Source organism: Ochotona princeps, chromosome 24, assembly GCF_030435755.1.
Source record: "Ochotona princeps isolate mOchPri1 chromosome 24, mOchPri1.hap1, whole genome shotgun sequence".
NCBI lineage: Eukaryota > Metazoa > Chordata > Mammalia > Lagomorpha > Ochotonidae > Ochotona > Ochotona princeps.
Window position 1 is genome coordinate 14214926 of NC_080855.1, and position 26499 is coordinate 14241424.

Below are 26499 nucleotides of genomic sequence, written 5' to 3' on the forward strand. Positions count from 1 at the left end.
CCAAGTGAGCGCAACGGCTGGAGCTGTGCCAATCTGAAGCCAGGAACCCAGAGCCTCTTCTGGGTCTCCCACACCAATAAGGGTTCCAAGGCTTTGGGTCGTCCTCGACTGCTTTCCCAGGCCACAAGCAGACAGCTGGATGGGAAGAGGGGCTGCCAGGATTAGAACCAACACCCATATGGGATTCTGGAGCATTGAAGGTGAGGACTTTAGCTGCTAGGCTACCATGCCAGGCCCAAAAAATAATTTTTTTTAAAGAAAATTTACTTATTTTTATTGGAAAGGCAGATATACAGAGAAGAGGAAAGACAGAGAGGAAGATCTTCCATTCACTGATTCACTCCCCAAGTGGCCACAGTGGCTGGAGCTGAACCAATCTGAAGTCAAGAACCAGGAGCCTCCTTCAAGTCTCCCACGTGGGTGCAGGGTCCCAAGGCCTTGGGATGTCCTTGATTGCTTTCCCAGGCCACAAGCATGGAGCTGGATGGGGACTAGAACGAGGAAGGTCACAGGCATTGTGGACCAACCAAAGGTCCATACACAAGCTGATCATGCACTGCTCACCTCCCAGTTTTGAAATGAAAGATTGATTACCTTGAATCTCTTGAGAAGCCAGGACTTGTGTTGTAGCTGCCTGGTTGCTTTTTTCTGTACTTTGCAATAAGCACCTACTTTCTCCATTATTAATGTGTCAGTGATTGGTTTGCTGTGCATCAGGCAAGTGGAACCAGTTTTGGGGTTCTATGGCAGCTCCTCCTGCAGCTGTTTTTGAGAGTGTTCTATAACACTGGTGTGAATGGTGCTGGAAGTAATGGTGATTGTGAAAGTAGTGGTGAGAGTATTGGGGGTTAAATGCTGGTGCTGGTGATGACAGTGGTGGGGAAAGTTGGTGTTGACGACAATGATGGTGCTAGAGGGGGATATGGTGAACTTGACTCTAGCACCCTCCTGGGACCAGGTCACATGAGCCTTGTTTTTGACCCCATATTTCTGACCCAATGAGCCACAGTGGGTCATGTCATCATCCTGCAGACTACGTATCAGTCGCATCTACTCTCCCTACTGCTGCTGTAGTCACAGGTCAGGAGTGAGCTTCACATGCCTTGAGGGCAACCCAAGAAGCAATGGCAGCAGGCCACATCCCTTAGAAGAGGACAAGCAGCAGATACTGGGAACAGCTGGCCAAGCCCATGGATCTTGGTTGCAGGTCTTTGGTCCCCTAGAAGCAGCAGGCACACCAGCAGATTCTCCATTCCAGGCCCTCTTTTCCTTTTCCAAACACAGATTCCTGCCAAGATCCTGTGATTTTGTACCTGTGAGCTGTTTCTACGGTGAGATGATTAACACCTACCCTGAATGGTTTTTGGTCACGATGAGGCCACACACAGAAAGCATCCAGCTGCCTACTGTGTGATCTCAGGAAGCAGTAGCTGCCTTTCTCATTGTCCTCAGCAATGGTCCCCAGGCTAGAAGCACAAGAGCTGGAGAAGAGGCAGTTGCTCCTCACTCAGCAAGGACTGCCTGAACCTCAAGCTTGGGACTGGGAGCCCCTCAACACCCTCTTCCCCCGCTTCTAGTCTTAGCTCCCATGTTTCTCATCCTAAAGGCTCCTGCTCTAGTGGGAAGGTACTCGGGTCTCAATGTGACAGAACCACGACAACAAACACGAAGCCTCTGTTCCCCAAAGTATGATTCCTGTGCCACCTGGCTGATACCAGACACATAGCCAGAAGGAGAGGGGTTCACCCACCAGCATTAAATAACAACCAATGAAATAGCAATTCTTACCAGTTCTGTCAGTCATCATCATCTTTTAGGATCACAGCATAGGAAAAAACCTGTTGTTTTATATAAATCTAAAATATCAGCGATGCTACATGGCCCAAGTAACAGACTGTTTAAAACAAACAGGAAAGTATTAGGAGTAATGGTACGGATGGCTTTACAATTCCAGTTCATCACATAAAACAGTGGAGTTCTGTCTTAGTTCCCTGAGAGCCTTTTGTCGGTGCTGCTCCCTCTCATCTGTCTCACCACTCCGCTGACTTGAAAGCTGATTGTTCTGACCATGCTTCCACCTAACATGCGTCCATCTCTAGATGCAGTTACCTTTCCACTAGCTAAGGTTTTGAGCTTTTCACATTAATATAGGTAGCCCCAGTTCGTAAAATTTCAGAAAGATTTATTTGAAAAGGTAGCAGAGAGAGGGAGAGAGAGAGAGAGAGAGAGAGACAGAGAGACAGAGAGAGAGAGGGAGAGAGACCTTTGTCTGCTGATTAATCTGGGTGGCAGGAACCCAATTCTTGGACCATCCTCTCCTTTTTCCCATAGGAAGCCAGATCCGAAGTGGAACAACCAGATCTTGAACTGACATCCTGATATAGGATACCAAGATTGCAGCTGGCAGCTTAGCTCACTGTGCCATGACATTGGGCATGGACTTTAACTGTTGTGTAGGAATGTACAACTTGTTTGTTCAGTCTGCTCTTGAAGGGTATTTGTCTTCAGGTCCTTGTGGTGATTTTTAAAAATAGTCAGTGAAATGATCATATTTTTCATTGGTTTTTTACTCGTGTATGTTAAGTTTCAACTTTCATTGGTAAAACTCAGTCAATTTTTTCTGTAATCATAACTTTTACTTTACACATTATTCTCATGCTACCAAAGCAAACAATCATGCAAACATCACAAAGGTTCCATCATCTTGGCATGGTAACATGGTGTAGGAAGAGGCCTCATCAAAGAGCATGGACTCAAAGATGAAATTGTCGAGCAGCATCGCGCTTGTCCCTGCTCAGAAATGCTGCAGTGCCTTCCTTCCGGGGGAGGCGATCTCAAGCCTTAAGTGCAGTAAATGGTTGCAGTGGTTACACTGCTGTTTGGCATGCCCACATTCTGTGTCAGAGTGCCTGGTTAGAGTCCTGGGTGCTGTATTTCCAATCCTGCTTTCTGTTCATGCACACCACGGGAGACAGTGGATGATGGCTCAGTACCCATGTGGGAGACCCAAACAAAATCCTGGGCTTCTGGCTTCAGCTTGGCACAGATCTGGCTGTTGATCATTTGAGAAGTGAGCCAGTGGATGAATGATTCTCTTTGCTAACTATACCTTTCAAATAAAAATTAAAAGTAAATCTCTAAATAAAAATCAAGTCTCACAATGGAGGGAAATTGAGCAGTTGCATTAGCAGAAGATTCTAGACTATCTGCCCACTTGAAACTTGCAACTTCAGCTTTTTAAAGACACTATTTCCTTTATTTGAAGGGGTGACAAAGAGAAAGCAAGTTTCCATGTGTCTACCAGTTAATCTGACTCTCCCATGTGGCAGGGACCCAATTTCTTGGGTCTCCATAATTCCCTGTTTTTCTTTTTTTTAATCAATATTTAAAAAAATTTATTTGAAAGTCATAGTTACAAAGAGGGAGAGAAAAAGAGTGGGCCATCCTGTGGTCCACTCATCACGTGATCACAATCGTCAGGAATGGGCCAGGTCAAATCCAGGAGCCAGGAATTCCATTTGGATCTCTTAAGGGGTTGACACGCCTGGACCATCCTTTGTTGCTTTCCCCAGGCCATGATCAGGGAGCCATACAAGTCTTACAGAGCTGAGGAACTATAGCATGTTAGGCTAATATTTGATGCAGACTGGAAGTGAGCATAATTAATATGATGTAAATATTCTGTGTTCTTATAATTTGGACAGGGCCAATGGCCTTTGTTTTTAGCAGGAACATAACTTGGCTGGAATCAAATCTCATCTTCTCTGCTTACCTTCATTCCCATCCCATTGCAATAGCAGATTGTGGATCAAACCTCAGTCCAACTCCTTAGGCTGTCACTGTGCTGCCTGGATTATGCCCTATGAATGTGCCTTTAGATCAGCCAGATCTTTGGATAGTTTATACACAGTCTTTGGAGCCATTGCTCTCTGTTCTTTGGGATTTCTATCCCTACTTTCTTTCTTTCTTCCTCCCCCCACCTTTTTTTTTTTAAAAGAAATTTGATTATTTCTTTATTTGAAAGGCACAGTTAGAGAGAGAGGTCTTCCATCCATTGGCCCACATCTCAAATAGCTGCAACAGCCTAGGCTGGACCAGGCCAGAGTCACAAGCCAGGAATTTCTTTTCAGTTTCCCACATGGGTGAAGGGGCCCAGACACCTGGGCCATCTCCTACTCTTTCCCAGGCATTTTGGCAGAAAGCTATGTTGGAAGTGGAGCAGCCAGGACTCAAACTGGCACCCATATAAGTTATCAACATTGCAGGAGATGGCCTAACTTACTATGCTGCAATGTTGGATCCCTTACCCCTACTTTCTAGCAGCTATTTTTGTCCCAAATTCTGTTCTGGTATTCGGGGGCACAGCAGTTAAACTTTTGTTTAAAAAGAAAATCAAAAGTTTAGCTGCACAGTGTAGCACTGTCTCCAGGCTAAACTTATGAACCGGGCAATCTACCATTCATTCTCCACATGTTGACTCCTTTCTGGCATTGTCCTGCTCTGTCACTCTACAGTGCTTTGGGGTCATTTTTTAAAAAAATGTTTTTGCAGAGTTTATAATTGTGGTTATGGTGGTTGAATAGGAGCCTCTTGGCCATATTGGGAGTGGAAATCCTTCTTTGTCTCATTTAAATGAGTAATGCAAATGTTCCCATCCGAGAGATGGCAGAGCTGAGACCATGTGGGGAAGGAAGAACATAGTGTGTTCCAGAATTGTGTAGAGAGAGCAGTTAGTCAATGTTTTCAAAAAATTAGGTGGGAGATTTTTTTAAAGATTTATTTATTTTTATTGGAAAGTCAGATTTATAGAGAGAAGTAGAAACAGAGAGAAAGATCTTCTGTCAGCTGATTTACTCCCCATGTTACAGCAATGGCCAGAACTGAGCCTCTTCCAGGTCTTCCATGTGGGTACAGGGTCCCAAGGCATTGGGCCATCCTAACTGCCTTCCCAGGCCACAAGCAGGGAGCTGGAAGGGAAGTAGAGCACCTGGGACATGAACCGGTGCCTATATGGGATCCCGGTGTATGCAAGGCAAGGAATTTAGCCAATAGACTACCACGCCAGACCCAGGTGGGAGACTTTTAAAAATATTTTATTTTATCTTATTTTATTTTATCTTATCTTATCTTATCTCATTTCATTTCATTTGAAAGGCAGAGATACTTGGTTTACTTCCCAAATGCTTACAACAGCCAGTGGTGAGCAGGGCCAAAGCCAGAAGCCAGGAACTTAGCCTAGGAACCCAAGTCATCTTCTGCTGGCTCCAAAGGTACACATTAGTAGGAAGCTGGGATTGAAAGTGTAGCCAGAATTTGAACCCAGGGCACTCTGATACGGAACAGGAACATCCTAAACAGGGTCTGAACTGCTGGGCCAAATGCCTGCCCCTGCCTGGGATTTTTCTAAAAGATTTGTTTTATTTATTTGAACAGCAGTAACTACAGAGAGAAAGAGAGAGAGAGAGTTAAAGAGAGGTCTTCCATCCACTGGTTTACTCCCTAAATGGCTTCAACCACCAGGGCTGGGCTAGACCAAAGCAAGGAAGCAGGAGCTTCTTTCCAGTTTCCCATGTGGGTGCAGAGGCCCAAGCACTTGAGCCATTCTCTGCTGCTTTCCCAGACGCATTAACAGGCAAATAGATCAGAGGTACAGCAACTGGGACTCAGACTGGTGGCATTATGGGGTGCCAGTATTGCTGATGGCAGTTTCACTTGCTATGGCACAGCACAGAGAATTTTAAATAGACTGACTCCTATACAGATAATCTGTTTTGTGCATTAGTAAATTGGAGATAATGTTAGTAAGCAACCAGTGTGCCTTAAGTGTCTGCTTAGTCTAGTGCTAAACCCCTTATTATCTCTTCTAATCCTGAAGAAAACTCCAGGAGATTAGATTGCTTTTATTAGGAGAGTTTGTAAGTCAAACTGAGGCAGAATTCATTGTATGATCAATTAGTAATGATTAATAACAATGGCTCAAATTTATTGAGCTGATACCCCATTGTAGATCTGTGCCAAGTACTGTGTAGGTGTCTCACGTAAATCTCCCCACTACCCTATCACTCTGCCTTCTCACACATACAAGCAGAGGCCAAAAAGGCAGAGTACCTGGACCAAGATCCCATAACTAGTAAGTGGTAGACCCTAGACTTGAACCCAAGCAGATTAACTCCAGACCCATCTGTAACTTTTCAACCAGTCTGCCTTCTTGCTATGATGAGGCCTCTTTAAAGACCTGCCTCCCTCTGAGTCCTCCAGGGAAACACTGGGTTTCCCCACACGGCTCTTCTCTGGGGCGGGGGCACGAGTGGTACCCAGGAATGTATGCAGGGCTTCTGTCAGCCCAAGAGCTGTATTTCCATCTGTCTGCTCATCTGGCACACCAGCTGCCAAAACAAATGAGGAAATTGTCCCAAGAAGGAATAAGCTGTAATAAAGCTGTAGAGATTTCCTCGTCCTGGTTTTCACTTCGTGTTTTGGATGCTGTGGGTCGGGTACAAGCGATCCAGGCGCTGGCCTGGCAGCTGCCCTGCCACTGAGCATTGCCATGAACCACTTTCAGGCTATCCTGACTCAGGTCCAGATGCTGCTCTCTTGCCATGGGCAGAAGCAGGTGCGGGCTCTCCTGGACCACCTGCTGGAGGAAGAGCTTCTCTCCAGGGAGTACCACTGTGCCCTGCTCCATGAGCCTGATGGTGAGGCGCTGGCCAGGAAGATCTCCTTGACTCTACTCGAGAAAAGAGACCTGGATGTGGCCCTCTTGGGATGGGCCCAGAGTGGGTGGCAGGCTCCAGCAGCAGAGAGGAACCCTGAGCTCAAGGATCATGCTGGTAAGTCGGCATCCCTTCTGTTCTAGGCGCAGTGCCTTGCTGTAGGCAGCGCCAGAACTTTCCCCTCCTCCCTGAAAGGGAAGTCTGCCAGGTGTCTGGCGACCCTGACAAAGAGCCAGAGAGGCCCAGAGAAGTCCAGCGCCCGTTGCTGGGTGTGCTGAGGACACTGCATGCTTCCCATGATGCCAAAAACGACAAGGGGGACAAGCAGCTGAACGTCTGCTTGGTTCATTGTGTGAACCCCATGGGTGTACCAGCACTGGGGTGCACAGAAGGATAGGTCAGCCCTGCCGTCAAGGAGCTGAAAGTGTTTTAGGGGAAGATGAGGACATCAGTATGGGTAAAAAAAAAAAAATAGAGAATAGGTGGAGTGCCACAGACAGAAGGGGCTGGACAAGGATCTGGAGAACTGTGGCACTGTGTATGTAGGCCTGTGTGCATGCGCTTGCGTGTGACTGAGTGCATGACAGACAGAAAGCAACAGACAGGGAGGGAGAGACAGACATGGAAACAGAGACAGGGAAAGGAGGGCAGGAGAGAGAGGGAGAGGAGAGACCAGCTGGCGAAGAGCGGGAATGAGTGGCTTCTGTCTCAGGAGAACTGAACATGTGCACCTGACATCAGGAAATCCAAGCTGAGTTGTATTGTTTCCCTCAATTCCGTGGCTCATGGCTTCTGCAACATTTGGGTCTTCCCCAGTGACAAAGAGGTTCCACTCCATGGCAATGAACTTTATAAGAGAGTGTTTCTTTTGTTCCCTTCTCAGTGCAAATCAGTGCTTCTCTGATTCTGTGACTTGGGTCATAGTTTTAGTCCTTCTTGGACCTGTCATTTGGAGTCATTTGGAAACTGAGCTAACAGTTATTCATTTACTGAGCATTTACTCTGTGCACAGCATGGTCTCAGTGCAGGCCAGCTCTTCCTCGCTTAGCTCTCCCCTCAACCCAGAGGCCTTGATGATCTCTGTCTTCAGTTAACAAACCAGGGGAAAACCTGCCCAGAGGTGGCGCCTCGTCCAGGTGTCCTGGTGGGAAGTAGTGAAGGCTGGATTTGGAGACACACACACTTGGAAGGGTATGTGGGATGAATCACCTTCTGAACTCTGCCTCAGGCTCCGGGTAGTGTTGGTCTCCACCAAACCCTCCCCATCTGGATTTGTATGGGGTTGACTGTGATGGTTCCATTCTTACCCAGGTGAGAATTTGTCTCTTGGCTGTATCTTTTGTTCCCTCCCTCCCAGCAGGTACCAAGGGCAAGGGTGTCTGTTTTGACTTCCCAGTGGGGTGGCAAGCAGCCAGTGCAATCTTGACTGCAGATACCCATCTGGCACAGGGTATACTTCCCGAGCCTTTCTGCCTCCTGGCAGCTGCACTCCTTCACACGGCACCACTGCCCCTCTGTCCCCTCTCCCCAAGAGTGTTGGTTCCTGTTGTTTAACTCTGTTTCCTCCCTGGGGATGTAAAATTTTCATTTCTGATCCCATGTGACTCTAGAAAGTGGAACTGAGTGCAGGGTGTGTGGCCTGCAGAGGCTCAGGAGACAGAGCAGGACAAATGATCTTCTTTCCCTCTCTCTCTCTTGTCCCTGTCCTCCAGGACATCAGACCAGGATGCTTCTGTAGCCTGGGAGACATGCAGCAGCCTTCAGTTGGCAGGAAGGAGCACAGGGGAAGGGAATTGTGTAGTTTTGCAGAAACAGTACACTGACCTGGGCTTTAACAAGGCTTATGAGAAGGGCTTTAACAAGGTTTACAAGAAGGTTTTCGTAACTCTCCTCTCAATTACCCTATAGTGGTCTAGACCCTCCACTGCCTCTAAACACTGCACTGGCCCTCCAGGTCACTCCAAGGAAAGGCTAAATACAGACACTGGGCCACCAGGCTGTTTACAGTCCAGCCCTCATCACCTCTCTGCTCATCTCCTGTTGCTCTCCACCTTTCTCATGCATTCCAGCCACCCTGGGGCCTTCACTGTGCCTCAGACACACCTGACACACCTGCCTTGGGGCCCTTGCATGTGCTGCCCTTTCTGCCAGAGCACTCTTGGGCAGGTGTCCTCTCAGCCAGCTTCTTAAAGTCCTTCAGCCATGCTGCAATGTTGCCTCAGCATCAAGACTTATCCTGCTCATCCCGTTTACAACTGTCACTCCTCCTCCCCAGATTGATGGTCTCCCTGGCGTGGATGCTTTGCTGCTGTGTGTATGGCTTTGCATTGGACTCTCCTGTTGGAAAAGAAGCTCCAATGGACATGGGTCTATTTTTTAGTCATGAAACATCCTGAATGCCTTGCATACTACCTGAGCACAGAGTAGGTGTGCAGAATGCATTTGCTGAGTGTCAAATGCATGCCCAGGTGATGGAGAGATGGGTAAATAGATGGATAAGCAGGTAGATGGGTGAGTGACTCAGTGGATACCTGATGGACTATTGTTATTACCATCCCACAAATGAATAAACTGAGGCACAGAGGAGTCACAGACTGGGGAGGGAGCTTACTGAAATACTTCATACCTGGCCCCCTCTTTTAAAAACGCTGAGGAGATACTGTAAATCTGTCAAAACTAACCTGGAAATCTTCACCCTGAAACAAGCCTGATGATTCAGAAGGTTTCTTCAGATATTGCAGTGCCTTTGCTGCAGGGCGCAGACTGGGGGAGGCTCAACAGTCAAGGTCCTTGTCCGGAAGGACCTCCATGACCTCAATGTAAAATCAAATGATTAGGCAGTTGCTGGTCCACAGTGAATGACAATATCTGGAGGGGGCAATCAGAAGCTATGGAAAGGAATGCTAGGATGTGTGGTGATAGCCCAGGAGCTGGGCAACTCTAGACTCGGATCTTGCTCTGCTGCCTACAAGCTGTGTGACCTTGGCAACAATTTGTTCATGTCTAAAACAGGAGTCATGACATACTCAGAAACCTCCTAGGGTTACAGTGAGGATTGAATAAGATGACAGCTGGAAGCCTATCTCCTAAGTAGGTCCTGAATAAACATGAGACAACTCAAAGGAGAATACCAGCAAGGAAAACTGAATGGCAGAAAATACGTGAGGGTCTTGCATTGCTCACAAGGCAATCATTTTTTTTTAAAGTCAATTCTTTTCTTTTTTTTTAAAAGATTTATTTTTATTACAAAGTCAGATATACAGAGAGAAGGAGAGACAGAGAGGAACATCTTCCGTCCGATGATTCACTCCCCAAGTGAGCCGCAACGGGCCGGTGCGCACCGATCCGAAGCCGGGAACCTGGAACCTCTTCCAGGTCTCCCACGCGGGTGCAGGGTCCCAATGCATTGGGCCGTCCTCGACTGCTTTCCCAGGCCACAAGCAGGGAGCTGGATAGGAAGTGGAGCTGCCGGTATTAGAACCGGCGCCCATATGGGATCCCGGGGCGTTCAAGGCAAGGACTTTAGCCGCTAGGCCACGCCGCCGGGCCCAAGGCAATCATTTTTGACAGTGTTCTTGGGGGCCCCTCAAATAATTTCTAGAGACTTAATACCTGTAGAATGCAGCACTGAGTGCCTGGGGTTGGACACAGAAAATGAATGAGTCAGTGCCCCAATCTTGGCACACTGAATAAGCACCCAGGCTATGCCCTCAGACACATGCCAGCCCTGACTCCCTGTCTCAAGAAATGTGACATGGAGCACCTCCCAGGACCCCCCATAAAGTAGGTGATCGTAGTACTCAGAGTTGTTCTTCTGAGGTTTGAGGATACCAGCAACGTAAGGCACATGCATTCCTGGCAGGAGGAAGCTGATTCTGACTCAGCAACCTCAGGGCTGGTGTTTGATGAGACCACAGCACGGCGTGAGTAGAAGGATGACTGGAGATGTGACGTTTTATCAGTGGAGAAGGAGACAGGGCAGTACCATTTTTGCCTACTGTCTTAAGACCATAGGACACTTCTACCAGGGGTCTCCTGTCTTTTTTTTTTTAGCTCTGCTTCACCCTTTTTGTTGCTCCATTCTCTGTGGGTGATATCTTTATGTGTGATATTCTAGCTCCACCTGGAATGTCACCTGGCTCGTTGGAGCCAGGTCACACAGCCCGCCCGGCTTCCTTTGTCAAATTTCCTTCCCCATTTGGCCTTAGGATATGAGAAACCAGAGCTGGGACTGATTGCAGAGGAGAGAGGCTGCGTCCTCCCTCCTTGCCAGCTCTTCCCCAAAAACCATCACCACTCTCAGGTGGGGCCACCCTTTGGCCTGCTGGAGGGAGGTGCGCTGACAGGGAGCACTCACGTCCCTTCAGCTGGAGCTGCTTGCCAGTCAGGTGGACCCACAACACTTCAGTGCCAGGAGCCACAGAAGGAGAAGCACCTGCATTCGGAAGTTGACAACTTCCCCACGGGTTTTCCCAGCCAGTCTGCCCCTGCTCACCTTACCCTCAAGCCTGGCACCTGACCCAACTGGGAATATTTCTGTTCCCCGTGGCAGCAGCCTTGAGCAGCTTATCTGTACCCCTACTCTCTACTTGGCTCTCCAGCTACCTGTCCTCAGACTTACCTGGACTGTCTGCCCATACATATACTCAGGTTTGTCAGTTTATTGTTTGTGATCCTCCATCTACATAAACACTTACTCACTTCATCTGCTTAGCTATGTGTCGATTCACAGGGTATGTGTTAGCAAGAAGCTGGAGGTGAAGCAGAGGAGGACTCCGGGACTCAAACCACACCCTCAGGCTTTGGGGTAGGATTCAGGAATCTCAGTGGTGATGTAACCATCGTGTCAAACGCTGGATCCTGCTAAGAAGTTTTATAAAAAATGAACAAAGTAAAAGATGGATAAAAATGGAAGGGAGGTGAAAGTGAAACTCAGGTCTCGAAGGATGGCAGAGGTATAGACCAGCAGACGTGGAAAAAGGACCCCTGCATGAGCCACGGCACCGCAGTAGGGCTGGGCATGGTCTGTCCAGGGTCACCACCCAGGGACTGGCAAGTCTGCTATTCTTACTTTGAAGATCAAGTTCTTCCCTCCCCTCCCTAAATGGCAACTTTAGCTGCTTGTGGCTGATGCTCTTTGTCATGCTGTGGAGTACTTCAGAAAGCTCCTAGAAAGATGAGGTGGAAAGACAAATTTGTTTGGGCACAGAAAGTTTTAGACTTAAACACTCTGGAGATCTTTAAGGGGCATCTCAGTAAGGAGAAAAAGCCTTTTACACTGAGGCTGGTATTGTGGCACAGTAAATTAAGCCATCATCTGAGAAACCAGCACCCCATATGAGCAGCAGTTCAAGTTGGCTGCTCACTTCAGATCCAGCTCCCTGCTAGTGTGCCCAAGAAGCGGCAGAAGATAGCCCAAGTATTTGGACTGCTGTCTTCCGCCTGCCCCAACCCTAGTCGCTGCAGCCACGTGGGGAGTGAATGAGCAGATGAAAGATTCTCTCATCAGCTCTGCCTTTCAAATAAAATAAATCTTAAAAAAGAAAAAGCCTAGAGTCAGGGAACTACCCCCTCCAGCTCCTTTCCACCTTCACTCAGTCCTAGAGGTTGTGTATTCTCTTGCCGTCTCTCCATCTCCAGTGCCTGTGCTGGAACTCAGATGCCACCAGCTCCTACCTAGGCACCATAGCCTTTCAAACGTGTACCAGTGTGCAGCGCTTGCCTTCAGCCACACACACAGCCTGGCACACCTTATTGGAGGTCTTCCACACTGATTCAAGTCTCACCAAGTACACTTCTGGAAGGATTAAGGGAGGTTGTGGAGAGACCAGGTAGCATCCAGGTGAAGCATGATGATAATGACCAGGCAAGGATTCTCAGACCTGGCTGTCGGCCTAAGCCCCGTCTTGACATGAAGCTGCCTTGGCCGTGGGGCTCGAGACCTCAGAGCCACCTGCCTCTAAAAGAATAGGAATGTGCCGTTCCCCCTGCTCAAAATAAAGTTGTTTCTTACTATACCTGTCTGCTATCCCTTTGTAGCAGCCAGGGACACTTGGTCTCATACATGTTTATAAAATTGTCATCTGACCCAGTGATGTGAAAAAGGTTTAAAAAAAAAAAAGAATAGGAATGGCCTCAAGACAGCAGAGCAGCCAGCGCTGTCTCTTCTTTGGCACTGTGTCATGGGAGAATGAGACAGAATCTCTTAACAGTCGCTGTCGTGTCTTGTGTCAGCCAAACAGACTGTGTTTCACATTGACTCTGAGACATTCTGTTGGTCTGCATCTCCCCCGGGACTTCTGAAAGCTGCGAGAGCTTCAAAATAATCCCCAAAGGCAAACATCGTCCTCATTTCACACATGAGGTGACCAAGGCCCACAGGTCCCACTAAAGGAGGGCAGAGTCCAAGGTCACACACCTGCCAGCCACAGCCAGCCCTGTCTCTCACTCTACCACTCTGAGTAAAAATGCATGCCCTTGGAAGTCATCATGTCCCAAACTTGAGCCATATCAGTAGCACTCACAGTTTTTGCCTGTTCTGCCAACTATATTAGACTATGATTTACTTGCCATTCCCCCCCAAAAAACAATTCATATTTTTCACTCATTTTCAAAGGAATCCTTATGTCCCATTTCAAAGAAGAAAAATGTCCCCACCACAGAAGGCAGTCATTGAAGGAAGTCAGAGCAGTAGTACTGGATTCTAGTCAGACATCGTGGGCTACAGAAGACTCTGAGGCCACATGGCTGCTCCCAGGGATACGGGCAGAGGCTGCATCAAACACATTGCGGCAGCAGCTGAGGCTTTCTCCTGGGTACTGTCAGGAGGACGGACAGTCCTAAAGAGACACTAGCTCTGTCCCTGTGTGTACGTCAGTATTGGTGTGTCACTCAAACTATCTGGCTACACGTGTACCATAGCTGGGCTAATATTCTTCTGTTTTAGTCCAGCATCTTAGAATGAAGACATGGTAGGTAGACCATTCATGAAGTTCAGGGCAGTTGGGTGTGGGCACTGGGTGGAAAAGGGGATGGAGTCCACAAGGCGTGCTGTCCCCCACCAGAGGCTCGCTGTGTTTGTGGGACTCTGGGTATGGCCCAGCCTGCAGCCACTGGCAGATCCTGGCAGCTGACATCAGTGTGAGCCCATCCTAGTTACCATTTCAGAAAGTTAGCGTTGAAGGCCCGCCAACAGACAACTTGCAGCCTTCTGTGGTCACCCAGTTTGTTCCACAATAAGGAACTGAAATTAACATCAGAGGGTGGAGAGAATGTAAGGGAGTATGGGCCAATTAGGGGGTATCCAAACATAAGAAATCTGAGACAAGCGGAGTGGGTACCCTGCAAGGAGAGAGTTTTCTGATGGTCCCTCACTTGCTTCCTTTGCACGCTGAGTGGTGGGCTCCTGGGAAGGTATTAGGAGAGAGGCTAGTAATGAAGCTGCCTGCCTCAGAGCTGAGGATCAAAGGCATCCTTGGGGGGAGGCTGAGGACACCCAGAAGGGCTGCAGACCCTAGGCACCTCGGCCTTGCTGTTCTCCTCACACAATGCGCTGCCTGGTTCCGCCTGCAGGCTCCTACCGATCAGAGCCTCAAGGTAAACCGAGCTCCAAGGTTAAAAGGTGGGGTGGAAGAAGTTCAAGCTGAGAATGAGCCTTTATTTAGAGTGAGGTCTTGGTTGGTCCTGCCATCCAGATAAACAGAGACAGGGCTTGGGGTGGGGGAGGAAAAGTGTGCACATCCCCCTAGATCAGACTCTTGGAATATATGAAGTGGCTCTTTATTTCCTTCCACGTGGAGGACTGGATTAAGCCAGGTGCCTGGACCTGAGAGGGCTTTATCAGTGCTGAAGGGTTCTAAAGTCCCATGTGTTTGCTCTCAGCACGGCTTGCCTGCTTTGGCCCCAGGTCTGGGCAATGCTGGGTAAATACTGAAGGAGCCACTCTAGGCTGGAGCCTCTGCCAGTCTCCACGTTATCCCCAGGGAAGCAGGGAAAACTGAACTGGAGTCAGCCCACATGTGGCTATGGACCCCCAGGTGGCTGGTGAATAGTAATTGTTTGAGAAGGTGGGGGCAGGGTATAGATGGGGAGAGAAGCGCCTGGCACAGACACCTGGCACTTCTCTGATGGCAGCTGTGCTGTTGGCTGAGAGCGGTGTGCTTGAACAAGTTGTGATCTTCTCGGAGTCTGAGTTTTCCTTGGCTGTGAAATGGATCAAGTGGAAAGTCTTGAGGGCGGGGTAGTGGTGAGGGAGTCAGATGTCTAACGCACAGCGTGGAAACCAAAGACCATCATAGGAGCCCGATGTTATTGGCATTGCGTGGTCAGAAGGGGGCAGGGCCCCTTTCCCCAAACTCTCCTGAAAGGTATGAGGTACTCTGAACCAGAGGTGACAAACTTGCCAGCCGTTTTGGATGCAGTCAGAGGTGACTAAGGGAAATGCCTGAAAAGGAGAGAGAGAGATCGATCAGAGGCCATCTTGACGTGCTCCTACAGTTTCACATGAGGAAATCCAGCCTGGGAAAGAGAAGTGACCTCCTCAAGGTCTTCCGCAATGGGTGGACAGGGGTCCAAGACCTCAGGAGAGGAAGGGCAGAACTGCGGCCGCCAGCAGGTGTGCTAATAGGAACAGGAGATGAGCAAAGCTGAGCTTCCATCCAGGGAAATCTCCAAGGAGTTTTCTCTTCCTCTGCCAGCCAGGGAGTGGGAAAGGCTCAAAGGTCTCAGGCCTGTGTTCCTAGAGGCGGTTTGCCACAGATTGAGCTGAGCGGGAGTGAAACAGAAGGCTGCACTGGGGTGGGGATGAGCTCCCTGCAAGCCAGGGCCTGCAGCTCACTGCTGGCGGCTGGCGTGGGGCCTCCGATGCTCTCCCAGCATCCGGCTGGGTATGGGGATCCTTAGGAGCGACTCGGGACGCTTCTGAGAAAACATATGGTAGGCGCCATTGGGAGAGTCTGGTACTTATTTACTTGGCAGTTTGGTTCAAACACTGCGGTGCAACAGAAAGTGAAAGGGGAAAAGAGCACCATGCAGGGAGGGTGAGAGGTGGAGAGGCCAGGGGGACTGGCCCCGAGTTCGCCACAGCCCGAGAGCGGCAGGAGAGAAAGGCTGCCGGCAGGACAGCACACAGGCACAGAGCTCAAGAAACAGCAGGTAAACAGCGGTAGGTGACCAGGGCCCCCAGGCTTGGAGTCAAGGCTCAAAAACTGTCATTTTCTCACCTGAGATCATTCAGGAAAGCTGGGAGGAGCGGGGAGAATGTAGAGAAGAGCTTGGCTATTCTGTCCAGAGCCCCATTCCAGGACAGGGGGTAGGGAGTGAGAGAAAGCTGTGCTGAGGGGAGGCAGCAGGAAGAGCCAGGCAGGAGTGTCTGCAGAGGCTGGGACCTGGCAACTCCCGTGGGAGCTGACACAGACCTAGGGCTAGACTCGAAGGGACAGTCACCTGTATGGGATCCTACAGAGGCTGTGCCTGGACCCCATGGGGGATGCAGAACCATATGCAGGACTGTGGACCAGTGTTGCTATTCTTGGAGCCTCAGTTTCCCTGTTGGACCATACCCCTGCCTGGACTCTGGAGTCCAAGGACTGAGCCCTCCAGTGGGACCTTTAGCCAAGGACCACAAAAATTCTCACTTCTCTTTGGCCCTCTGAGTGTTGGGGTGGGGTTCCTGAGACCAGAGCGGATTTGGCCATACATCCTAACCTGGCTCTGGGATCCTGAATCACAACAGCATCTAAGGAGAGATGCTACAGCACCCTGCGAAGGTAAGGACAGGTTCTCCTGGGTTCTAGAAGGCCAGAAGTGGAGCCATTATGCCTAGCTTTGTTTGGGATCCTTAAAATCTGCACTCTTTGTAAGTCCCACAGCCTCTCTCTCAGCCCCTCCAGTGGCACAAGCTGGGGAGCCTTTGGCATCTCCCCTCCAGGAAGTGCTAACTTTGCAGGAAGTTTTCTGTCTATGTTCTCCCCAACTCTGACTACCCCTTGCCAGTCAGAATTAAGGAAACTGACGAGTGACACTTTCTGCTCTTGGGCCTGGTGGAAGCAAAGGGGGAGGAGGACCCCCGAGTGTGGGGTTGAGGGGTGTTCAGAGATGAGCTGGGATCCCTGGGGTCATCCACGTGGGGGTCACCTGGAAGATCATTGAGTGTGCAGGGGCCCAGATCTATTGCCCTAGCTAGGACTAGAGTGATGCTGGGAACCTGCAGGTTAAACCATCTAGTCCAGGTGATAGCACTACTGTTTTTTATCCGCCCCATCCCCCAGTAAAATACATTGAGAGGCACTGAGTGGTACAGCCCTTATCAGATCACTTACTCTCTGTACATTACAAAGCCTCAGGTGGAAATTGTTGCTTGGTTTTGCAAACCCTAGTAAACAGTTGGCTGAGTCAGAAATTGAACCCAGCTCTCCCAGTCTAGTGCCTGGGACAGCCATGATGACTTTTACAACGACAGGGTAGGCAATAAAAGTTCCAAGGAAGATCTATAGAGATGTAAGGCTATCTATGGGAGGGGTGTGGTAGAGCCAGGGAGTTAACACAGTATGTTCTTGGTCTTGGATCATCAGGGCAGCGGTCAGAGGCAGGGTTGAAGATTCCTGTCTTGGGTCTCAGACTTGTGTCAGTCACTCTGACAAGTGACTTCCCCTCTCCAAGGTTTATCTGTAACCTGGAAAAAATATGGAAGCTTTCTTTTTTTTTTTTTTTTTTTTTTAAATAATGCTGCTTTAAAAAAAGATTTGTTTATTTTTATTGCAGTCAGATATACAGAGAGGAGGACAGAGAGGAAGATCTTCCATCCTGTGATTTACTCTCCAAGTGGCCGCAACAGCCAGAGTTGAGGCAATCCAAAACTAGGAGCCTCTTCCGGGTCTCCCACATGGGTGTAGGGTCCCATGGCTTTGGGCTGTCCTTGACTGCTTTCCCAGGCCACAGTAGGGAACTGGATGGGAAGCGGGGCTGCTGGGATTAGAACCAACGCCCATATCCTAGTGCGTGCAAGGCAAGGGCTTGGCCCAAATATGGAAGCTTTCTTGAGAATTGTGAGAGAATGTTCGGAGGAATCTTTATTGCCCAAGCTTGGTTACACCTGCTACACTCCAGGAGCCATTGCACTGTACAAACAAAGTCAGGGGGTTTTAAGCTCTCATCCTCCAATCAGATTGAGAGCCATACAAAAAATTTCCATGTGTTCAATTAACTAAGTGCAGAAGACAGGAAGGGAACTACCAGAATCCAAAGCTTTCCTGTAGTTAATCAACCTACTCTAATACCTAATTTAGTAGGAGGCAGGAAGGGCCAGGTGCTCAGAGCCTCCAGGGTCATTTCCGCATGGTCAATTGACCTGAATGGTGCAGAAGGCCTGAGGGGCAGGATGTGCCCTAAGAGCCTTCGAAGTTGGTTTTTTGCCTTGAATCACGTGAGAGGAGGTAGAAAGGGCTGGGTACGGAATCTGTTTCCCCTACTGTCTGTTGTCAATTAATCTGTCAAACAGGTGCTAGCCATCAACGGCTGCACCCCATCACAGAATCTCCCACAAAAGTACTTTGGAAAACCACCAAAACAACTTTCATGTGTCTGGAGTACTTGTTAGAGATTCTAAAATAACTGTTTACAGAGTTAAGAGGAGATTAGTAGACAGGAAGGTTTCCATAGACAGCCCCAAAGTCCACTGCAGGAACAAAGACCACCAAGGAGGTTCAGTGGCAGTGAATGCTGGCAGATTCTTGGGATTCTGACTGTTTTTGTCAAGGCCAAGTCTCTGACTTTGCATGTGGGTCTCTAACAACGCTCCAGGGGTTGCTAATGTTCCTTTTTAATAAGCAGTACGGAAGCTGGTAGCATTTTAATACCATTGGTATGTTTTAAGTGAGAATATAATGTTGTGGCGATTTTTCATCCAAGATAACAGAAAATGTTTATTTTTTTTCTTTTAAATATTTATTTATTTTATTGGAAAGTCAGATATACAGAGAGAAGGAAAGACGGAGAAAGATCCTCCATCTGCTGATTCACTCCCCAAGTGGCCACAATGGCCAAAGCTCAGTAGATTCGAAGCCAGGAGCCAGAAGCTTTTTCCATGTCTTCCACATGGGTACAGGTTCCCAAGGCTTTGGGCTGTCTTCAACTGCTTTCCCAGGCCCCATTCAGGGAGCTGGATGGGAAGAGGGGCCACTAGAACACAAACTGGTGCCTATATGGGTTCCTTATGCATGGAAGGTGAGGACCCCAGCCACTAGGCTACCACGCTGGACTCCAGAAAATGTGCATTTTGTAAAATTGTAATAAATATATACAAAAGGTTTCCATAAAAAACTTTCTAGAAAATGCATTTTATGAAAAAAAACCCACATGATTTTTTAAATTTTTGCACCAAATTAAACATCTTATGATTCTATTTTTCATTTACTTTTTGCCATTCCTAGCATGTTCAAGTGAAGAATTGTGTCATTTAGTCCATTCTTAGTGTGTACAGCCATAACCGCCGTCAGTCTCCAGACTGCCTTGTCATCCCAGACTGAAGCTCTGTACATGTGAAGTTGGAACTGCCCAGTGCTCTGTCCCCGAAGAACCTCTGTTCTGTTCTCTGACTCTGAGGTTCTGGCTTCAAGCTGTATCCTGACATTGTGCAGTGTATGGCATTTGTGCCTGGCCACTTTGTCTTGGCAGGACATCCTCAGGGTTCACTTGTGTTGTAGCCTGTGTCAGAGTGCAATGCTTTGTGTGGCCGAATTAGCCACGTATGGCGGTACTGCGTCTTGCTCACCTCTCCACCTGCATGCGGAGGAGCACTTGGGTGGCTTGCAGGTTTTTGTGAATCATGCTGCTGTGAACGTTGGTGTCCAAGTATCTGTTTGACTCTCTGCTTTCAGTATTAGAAAGCTTCCTTTTAATATGTGTGTGTTGAAGTTTCTTTGTAAAGTGAGCTTCAGGAAAGTACTGATGGAAGTTGTACAACAGGTGGTAGGCAGAGATGGCCCTAAAATGTGTGAAGTGGGCAATCTGCATTTTGAGAGCCTCTGGGTTAAGAAGTTCCAGAGGCTGCTGTCAGATCTGGACTGGGGAACTGGTTATGGCTGTAGAGGACTGCTGAGAGATTTCTGGAAGGAAAAGTGTAAGAACTGAGGAAATTTCCAGTCTGGTCCTGGGACTGCCAGCTGAGAAGGGGTAGAAGAGCAATAGAAATGGGATGATTCTGTGAGGTGCAGCACAACTGTGCACTTGACTTGGTTCAAGAGAAACTACTCAGGCTCAGGTGCTGTCTTCACGCTGTCTCAGAAATCAAAACTAGCTTATGGCTCAGAATCCCTACAGGATAAGTGTGTGGCAGGAGAGATGCTCATTGCAACATGCAGATTCCTGGGCCCAGGCTCACTGAGTAGAATCGCTGGAGTGAGACCTGGCATGCTGTGCTTAATTCTTTTCCAAGTAATTCTCATTCACAGCCCAGCCGGCCATGCTGGCCTCTGTGGTCAGATCCTTGCAGCTGGAGCCAGCACGTGGTTCACCTTGCAGTCTCCGGCTCCAGCAGAGGGCCTGGCACCATGTGGGTCTTGCTGTGTGGAGGGAAGGGTTAGAGCTAGTCTCTGCTGGCTTTGCCAGCTGCAGCCACAAGATCCTCCTTCCCTTCCTTGTCCCAGCCCCTAGGCCGTGCTGGATTCTTTTGCAGGTCACTGCCTGGAAACTGCTGAATTGCTTTCCAGGTCACTGCCTCGTCTTGGAATGTTGCAGCACACAGGGGAAGGCCTCTGCAGTTTAGGGCCACCAGGGGCCGGACAAGCCAGGCAGGGGCCATTGAATCCATCTTCATGTTCTGGACTGTGGCCAGAGGCGTCCTCAGCGCCTGGCTGTAGCTGTTGTGCTGGGACCAGAGGGCAGCAGCTCACCCACAGTGGGCTGGCCATGTGCTAGCACCTGCACAAGCTGGAGTTGTTTCACATGAGTTCCAGAATGCTCTGAGTTGTTTTAGAGTAGGTGACCTCAGTTGGGGCCAGAGAAGACAGGGACTTGCCTGAGCTTTCAGAGGTGGCTTTTGTGGTATCTTTTGTGGGTTCCTTTCCTTTCCTTTCCTTTCCTTTCCTTTCCTTTCCTTTCCTTTCCTTTTCCTTTTCCTTTTCCTTTCCTTTCCTTTTCCTTTTCCCCTTTCTTCCTTCCTTCCTTTCTTTTTTTTTTTTAAATGATTTAATTGTTTACTTGTAAGGCACAAAGAGAGAGAACAAGAGAGAGGAAAATGAGAGAACACTCTTCCTTTTACAGGTTCACTTCCCAAATGGCTGCAACAGCCAGTGCTAGGCCATGAGGCAGGAACTCAGTGTGGGCCTCCCACAAGATGGCAGGAGCCTAGGTATGTGAGCCATCATCTTCTGCCTCCCAGGCTGCATTGGCAGGAAGCTGCAATCAGCAGCCAGCGCCAGGAATTGAATTCATTATGGGATGTGGGAGTCGTCTTTTTCTTTTTTAAGATTCATTTATCTTACTTGAAGGTCAGAGATATAAAAAGAGAGCCATAGCTTCCATCTGTTGGTTCACTCCCCAAATGGTGCAATGGCCAGAGCTGGATCTGTGGAAGCCAGGAGCCAGGAGCTTCTGCTGGGTCTCCCACATGGGTGCAGGGGCCCAAGGCCCCTCTGTTGCTTTCCTGGACCATTAGCAGGGTGCTGGACCAGAAGCAGAGCAGCCAAGACACAAACTGGTGCTCATATGGGATACCAGTGCCAAAGAACAGAGAAGTAATATGCTGCGCCAACATGCCAGCCCCACAGGTTCTCCTGTAACTCAGCAGTAGGGCAAGCATAGAACCTGGTCTCCACAGATGCTCAAAAGGCACAGCAGAGGGGAGGATTAGCGTGCTATGCCACTGCATTGGCCCTAGGATGTGGAAGTCTTACCTGGCATCTTCACTGCTACACCACCCACCCACCCCGAATATGTTTCTAAATTGTACTCTGTGAAGTTCCTTTTGGGGACAAGAGCTCTGGGCCCCCAAATCCCTTTTAACTGAAAATTTTATCCTCACATGTTCAGCAATTTGAGATGCTTGTAATTTTCATGTGAGAGTTACTGCTTCTGTTTGAGCCTTGTATATATATATATATATATATATGCATATATATATATATATATATATATATATATATATATATATATATATATGCAGAGGAGAACCCTGAGGACCAGCAAGGGATAGGGCTGTGCCCAGGGTCACACAGCTTATCAGCAGAACCAGGTCCAGACCTCAGGTCTCATGACTCCTTGAGTGCTCCCGCCCCCAAGAGTGCTGTAAACTGCCTTTTCCATGGCCAGGCCTGGTCTGCTTCCTACTCCCTGCCTGCCATTGCTGAGAAACTCCACGGCCAGAGATTGAAACCCATCTTGCTGCCTTTTGGAGCTTTCCTAGTCTGACACCTCATCTTTCCATGGCTGGTGGGTCCAGTTCCATCAGGGTTGGGCAGCATGAGGACAGTGCAGAGTGCTAAAGGATTCTGGGACTGCAGCGAGCAGGGCTGAGAGTGGCAGGCTGGGGTCACTGATGAGCTGCCCCCTGCATCCCACGGTGCCCAGGTGGCAGCTTTCAGTTACCTCTCAGGCTTGGGCTGGCAAGGGAGCCGTGGAGGTATCCCCGGCACCCCAGAGAACGCAGCCCCCCTGCTTCCTGCTCCAGCCCTTCATGTGATTGGCTGGCTTGGGTGCCTAGGCCAGTCCCCTCCGAGCCCTTCTGTAGAGAGACTATCGTGGGCAGACCTCACTCCTGCTTTTCCTTGCCCAGTCACCTTTCCATCACAGGATGCTGTCTTGCTTGATGCTCAGGGCTGGAAGAGAGTTTAGCAGACCTCCCAGCTAGAAATCCAGCTGCCAAAGGGGCAGTAGTAATGTAATAGCAAGAAGGCAGTAGAGAATAATGGGGCCTCTGGTGATAATGAATTATCTGCTCTGCAGATAGACATTGTGATGGTCAGTAAAATGCACTCTCTCTCACACACAAGTGCATGCACAGATATGCACACTCACACACACTCACGTTGGCTTGGAAAACATAACAGCCAGGCCCTGTGGGCCAATTAAAGTAACAGTTTTCAAATTTATATGAGTGAAGTTGAATATCTCACTTTTTCATTTGATTATTGCTTATAGTCCTTGCCTATTTTTCCCTCCAAATTGTTGTTTTTTGCTTTTGTACTCTATTTATTATTTCCATTAAACCTCTGACTATATTGAATATTAAAAATATATTATCTGTAAGTAAGTAAGTAAAAGTAGTTAAGGCCACCACCCCCAACCCTGGAAAAAACTCCATAGTCTGAAAGCCAGGTTCCTGTGGCACAGCTGAGGAGTCTGCAGTCCTCAGTGGGTGCCCAAGCCAGTCAGCACCAGTCTTTCCAGACCTTTCTTGAGGAGAAGCTTGTCTGGCTTCCTGCTCTCTCTCTCTCTCTCTCTCTCTCTCTCTCTCTCTCACTCACACAAACACACACACACACACACACACACACACACACACTCCTGCCTGCCTACATTCTGGTCTTCCTCTCTGGCACGGAAATAGACATACCCTCCAGCTCCCTGCCTTTCAGTAAGCCTCACGGTGTTGCTGCAATCTTAGTGTCTCCTCCTTAATGTCTTCTGTGCCCTCTGCAGACTCCTCCAGGAAGTAAGGGCATGTGTGAGACTGGCAGCTCCCGTCAGTCCTCAACCCCCACTACCCATTGTCTCATTATCCCAGGACACGGGGGCCAGAGAGCCTAGGGCTTTATTGGTTGCAGATGGTGCCTGACTCCCACAATGCCATGTTCTTGTCCTCTTCCCAGGACTGAGGGCTCCTGGCACAGATCAGCTTACCCCTGGATCCTCTGCCTAGTGGCAGGACCCCATTCAAGTGCTTGTGGAGACCAGGCCCTGTGCTTGCCCTGCTGCTGAGTCACAGAAGCACCTCCACTCCAAGGGGTGTCTTTACTGCCACTTTGGTTTTTGTGTTTTCTTTCCTTTTGAATCGCAGAACCTTTCAACTTTGAGTTCATTGCACAGTTTGTTTCATAGCATTGTGTCCATTGATCCCTTGAGACACTGTGACTCATTTATTCCCTTTCTCACCTCCCTCTTTCCTCTGCTTAAGGCACCCATTCTGAAGCTTGCAGGCATACACTTTGGTTTCTTGAAAACTATGTGTTGCTTTGTTCTGTGCACATGTGTCAGCCTGCACATCTGGATTTCTGGCTCTGAGAGTTGCCCTGTACTTCATGTTTCCCTTCTGTGGATGCTCTGAAGAGCTATCTGCGTTTGGTCTTTGATCTCAACCAATGCATTGGCCTCCATGGAGTTCAGCAGCTACTTTCTACCTTTGCATCCCTTCAGTGTTGGACACCCACATAGTCTCCCAACTCCCTGAGACCACGCAACGCAGAAATGGGGGATCCTTGGGGCTGGTATAATGGCAGTAGGTTAAACTGGCATTTGGGATGCCCATGTCTCATATCAGAGTGCTGGTTCAAGTAGTAGCCACTGCACTTCTGATCCAGCTTCCTGCTAATGCACCTAGGAAAGCAGTGAATAACACCCAAGTTCTTGAGAGACCATGTGAGAGACCTGGATGATGTTGTAGGGTCCTGACTTTGGCCTGGCACAGCCATGGCTGTTGCTGGCATTTGAGGAGTAAACCAGAACATGTCAATCTCTGCCTGTGTTTCTTCCTTTCAAATAAATATTGTAAATAAGTACAATAATAATAATAACCAGAGCATCCTCCTCCCCTTGTGTAGATGTGGGAGTGTTTGTGATATATATATATATATATATATCTGAGGATTGGATTACTAGGTTGTTGGAGCTATGCATTCTTAGGTATTCTCAGCCATACCAGCTTGTTTACTGAAATGGCTGCTTCATTCTGCACCCCCATCGTTCTGCAACACCCTGTATGACCAAAACTTGACATTCCTAATTTTTTCAGTTGTACAGTATCAAGTGACAGCAGGTGACAGTGCCCACCAAGTGCAGTAGATTCTGTGACTAAGAGAGGTTGAGTAATTTACACCAGGTCACACAGTTGGTGTGGACTGGAAATCTGAACGCAGAGTCCACATTCCTTTTTTTTTTTTAAGATTTATTTACTTTTATTACAAAGTCAGATATACTGAGAGGAGGAGAGACAGAGAGGAAGATCTTCCGTCCGATGATTCACTCCCCAAGTGAGCACAATGGCCGGTGCTGCGCCGATCCGAAGCCAGGAACCAGGAACCTCTTCTGGGTCTCCCACACCAATGAGGGTCCCAGTGCTCTGGGCCGTCCTCGACTGCCTTCCCAGGCCACAAGCAGGGAGCTGGATGGAAAGTGGAGCTGTTGGGACTAGAACCGGCACCCATATGGGATCCCGGCGTGTTCAAGGCGAGGACTTTAGCCGCTAGGCCACGCCGGCGGGGCCGAGTCCACATTCTTAAACACGAATGCCTGGGTCTACATTGCAGATTTATTGGCAAGGACTGTATTTTTAAGTCTCTTTGGGGTCCCTGGGAGGAACTGAGGAGATAGCGTATAAATTATTGTTTTACAGATTTGGAGAGGAAAAGTTTGCACGGAGGCCCACAGGTACAGAAGAGGAAGAGGAAGCTATCCTAATTAATGCCTCTGTGGCGAAGACATATGGGGATGGTTGGGCAGTCAGGCATCCCTGCACTCCTGGTTTCCCATCACCATCTGACCTCTGTAAGCGGCTGGTCATGCTTGGGGAACAGAGTGGTTTTAGAGGGACCATCAGGGAAAGAAGACAGGCAGGTGGCAAGTAATCTGAATCGCAACACACCCGCTTCTGCACACAGCTGGTGAGGCTGAGTGGGTAAAGACATGCAGTCAAGGACAAAGGCAGAACTTGAAACCCAAACGGTCTCCTGAGTTTGAGAGATTTTTCCATTACTGTGCCAGGAGTTGTTGTCCACAGGCAAGGAAAGGTTTCTTCTCACAGTCTGATCACAGTGCAAACCAGAAAGGTTTCTTGGTAGAAAAGCAGCCTTTTCTTCCTTGGAGTACCTCCAGGATAGATGGCTACCCCAATCCTTTTTTTCTGGAAAGAAAGCCTGGCCTCCATGTCATCTGTAAAATAGGTGTAACAATACCAGTGTCCAGAGATGCTGTAGTGATGGAAGCAAACCAGAAAATACAGGACATCCAGCACAGCCCAAGACACACAAGAGCCCCATCAGCAGAGCGCAGCTGGCAGGCAGATGGTCAGAAAAGCTGTAACAAACCAGTTGTGAGGTTGATTAGGTCTGAGTTAGACCTTTCTGGCAGTGCTGGATTTCTCTCAGAGGAGAGAAAAATGAATTTTATTTCAGAACTTTCTTTAACACTGTCAGTGTGAAGTGTGGTTGGAAAACAAGCCCCAAAAGAACTTGCGGTGGCAAAATGATGAGAAACATTTTGTCCTCTTGAGTTCAGTGTGGCAGGGGTGGCCCAGGAGTAGAGTGGTTTCAAACAGGATATTCTAAAAATACTGCTCATTTACCAAAAAGGCACTCCTCTTCTACACCCAGAACAGCTCGGCGGGAGGAGAAAGCGCCTTGACACCCAGTGTCCTCCCCCACTGGGCGAGGACATCTCCCTAGGGGCACTTAGAGCCACTCAAAGAGTTCGCAGAAGGAGTCAGGCCTTTGGAGCTGGTTGGTTTGTTCACAGTCTTGCTCACTGCCCTCCTCTTTGAGTTTATTTTCCTTTATCTGAAGATAGCAATGCAAATGAACCCAGTTGAGTAATTTCTAGAAATCCTGTTATGTATGTGCTGCCTGGCACACAGCAGATA

The 26499-nt window shown here is 48.6% G+C and overlaps 1 protein-coding gene across 6 annotated transcripts in view; it reads left to right on the top strand.

Annotated features, from left to right (window-relative positions):
- The window catches only part of CIITA (class II major histocompatibility complex transactivator), a 66064-nt gene that overhangs the window by 17413 nt on the left and 22152 nt on the right, over positions 1-26499 (top strand). For 2 of the 6 annotated variants that reach the window (XM_058681118.1, XM_058681119.1), the window contains exon 1: positions 6249-6830. The exons of 1 other annotated variant lie outside the window; for it this stretch is intronic. In XM_058681118.1, the coding sequence (XP_058537101.1) occupies positions 6548-6830 (283 nt within the window). In that variant the 5' untranslated portion in view covers positions 6249-6547. Of the gene's footprint in view, positions 1-6246; positions 6831-14148; positions 14310-22115; positions 22140-26499 lie in introns of those variants that run through there. 3 more of the 6 variants (XM_058681123.1, XM_058681120.1, XM_058681121.1) reach the window with 3 other exon arrangements.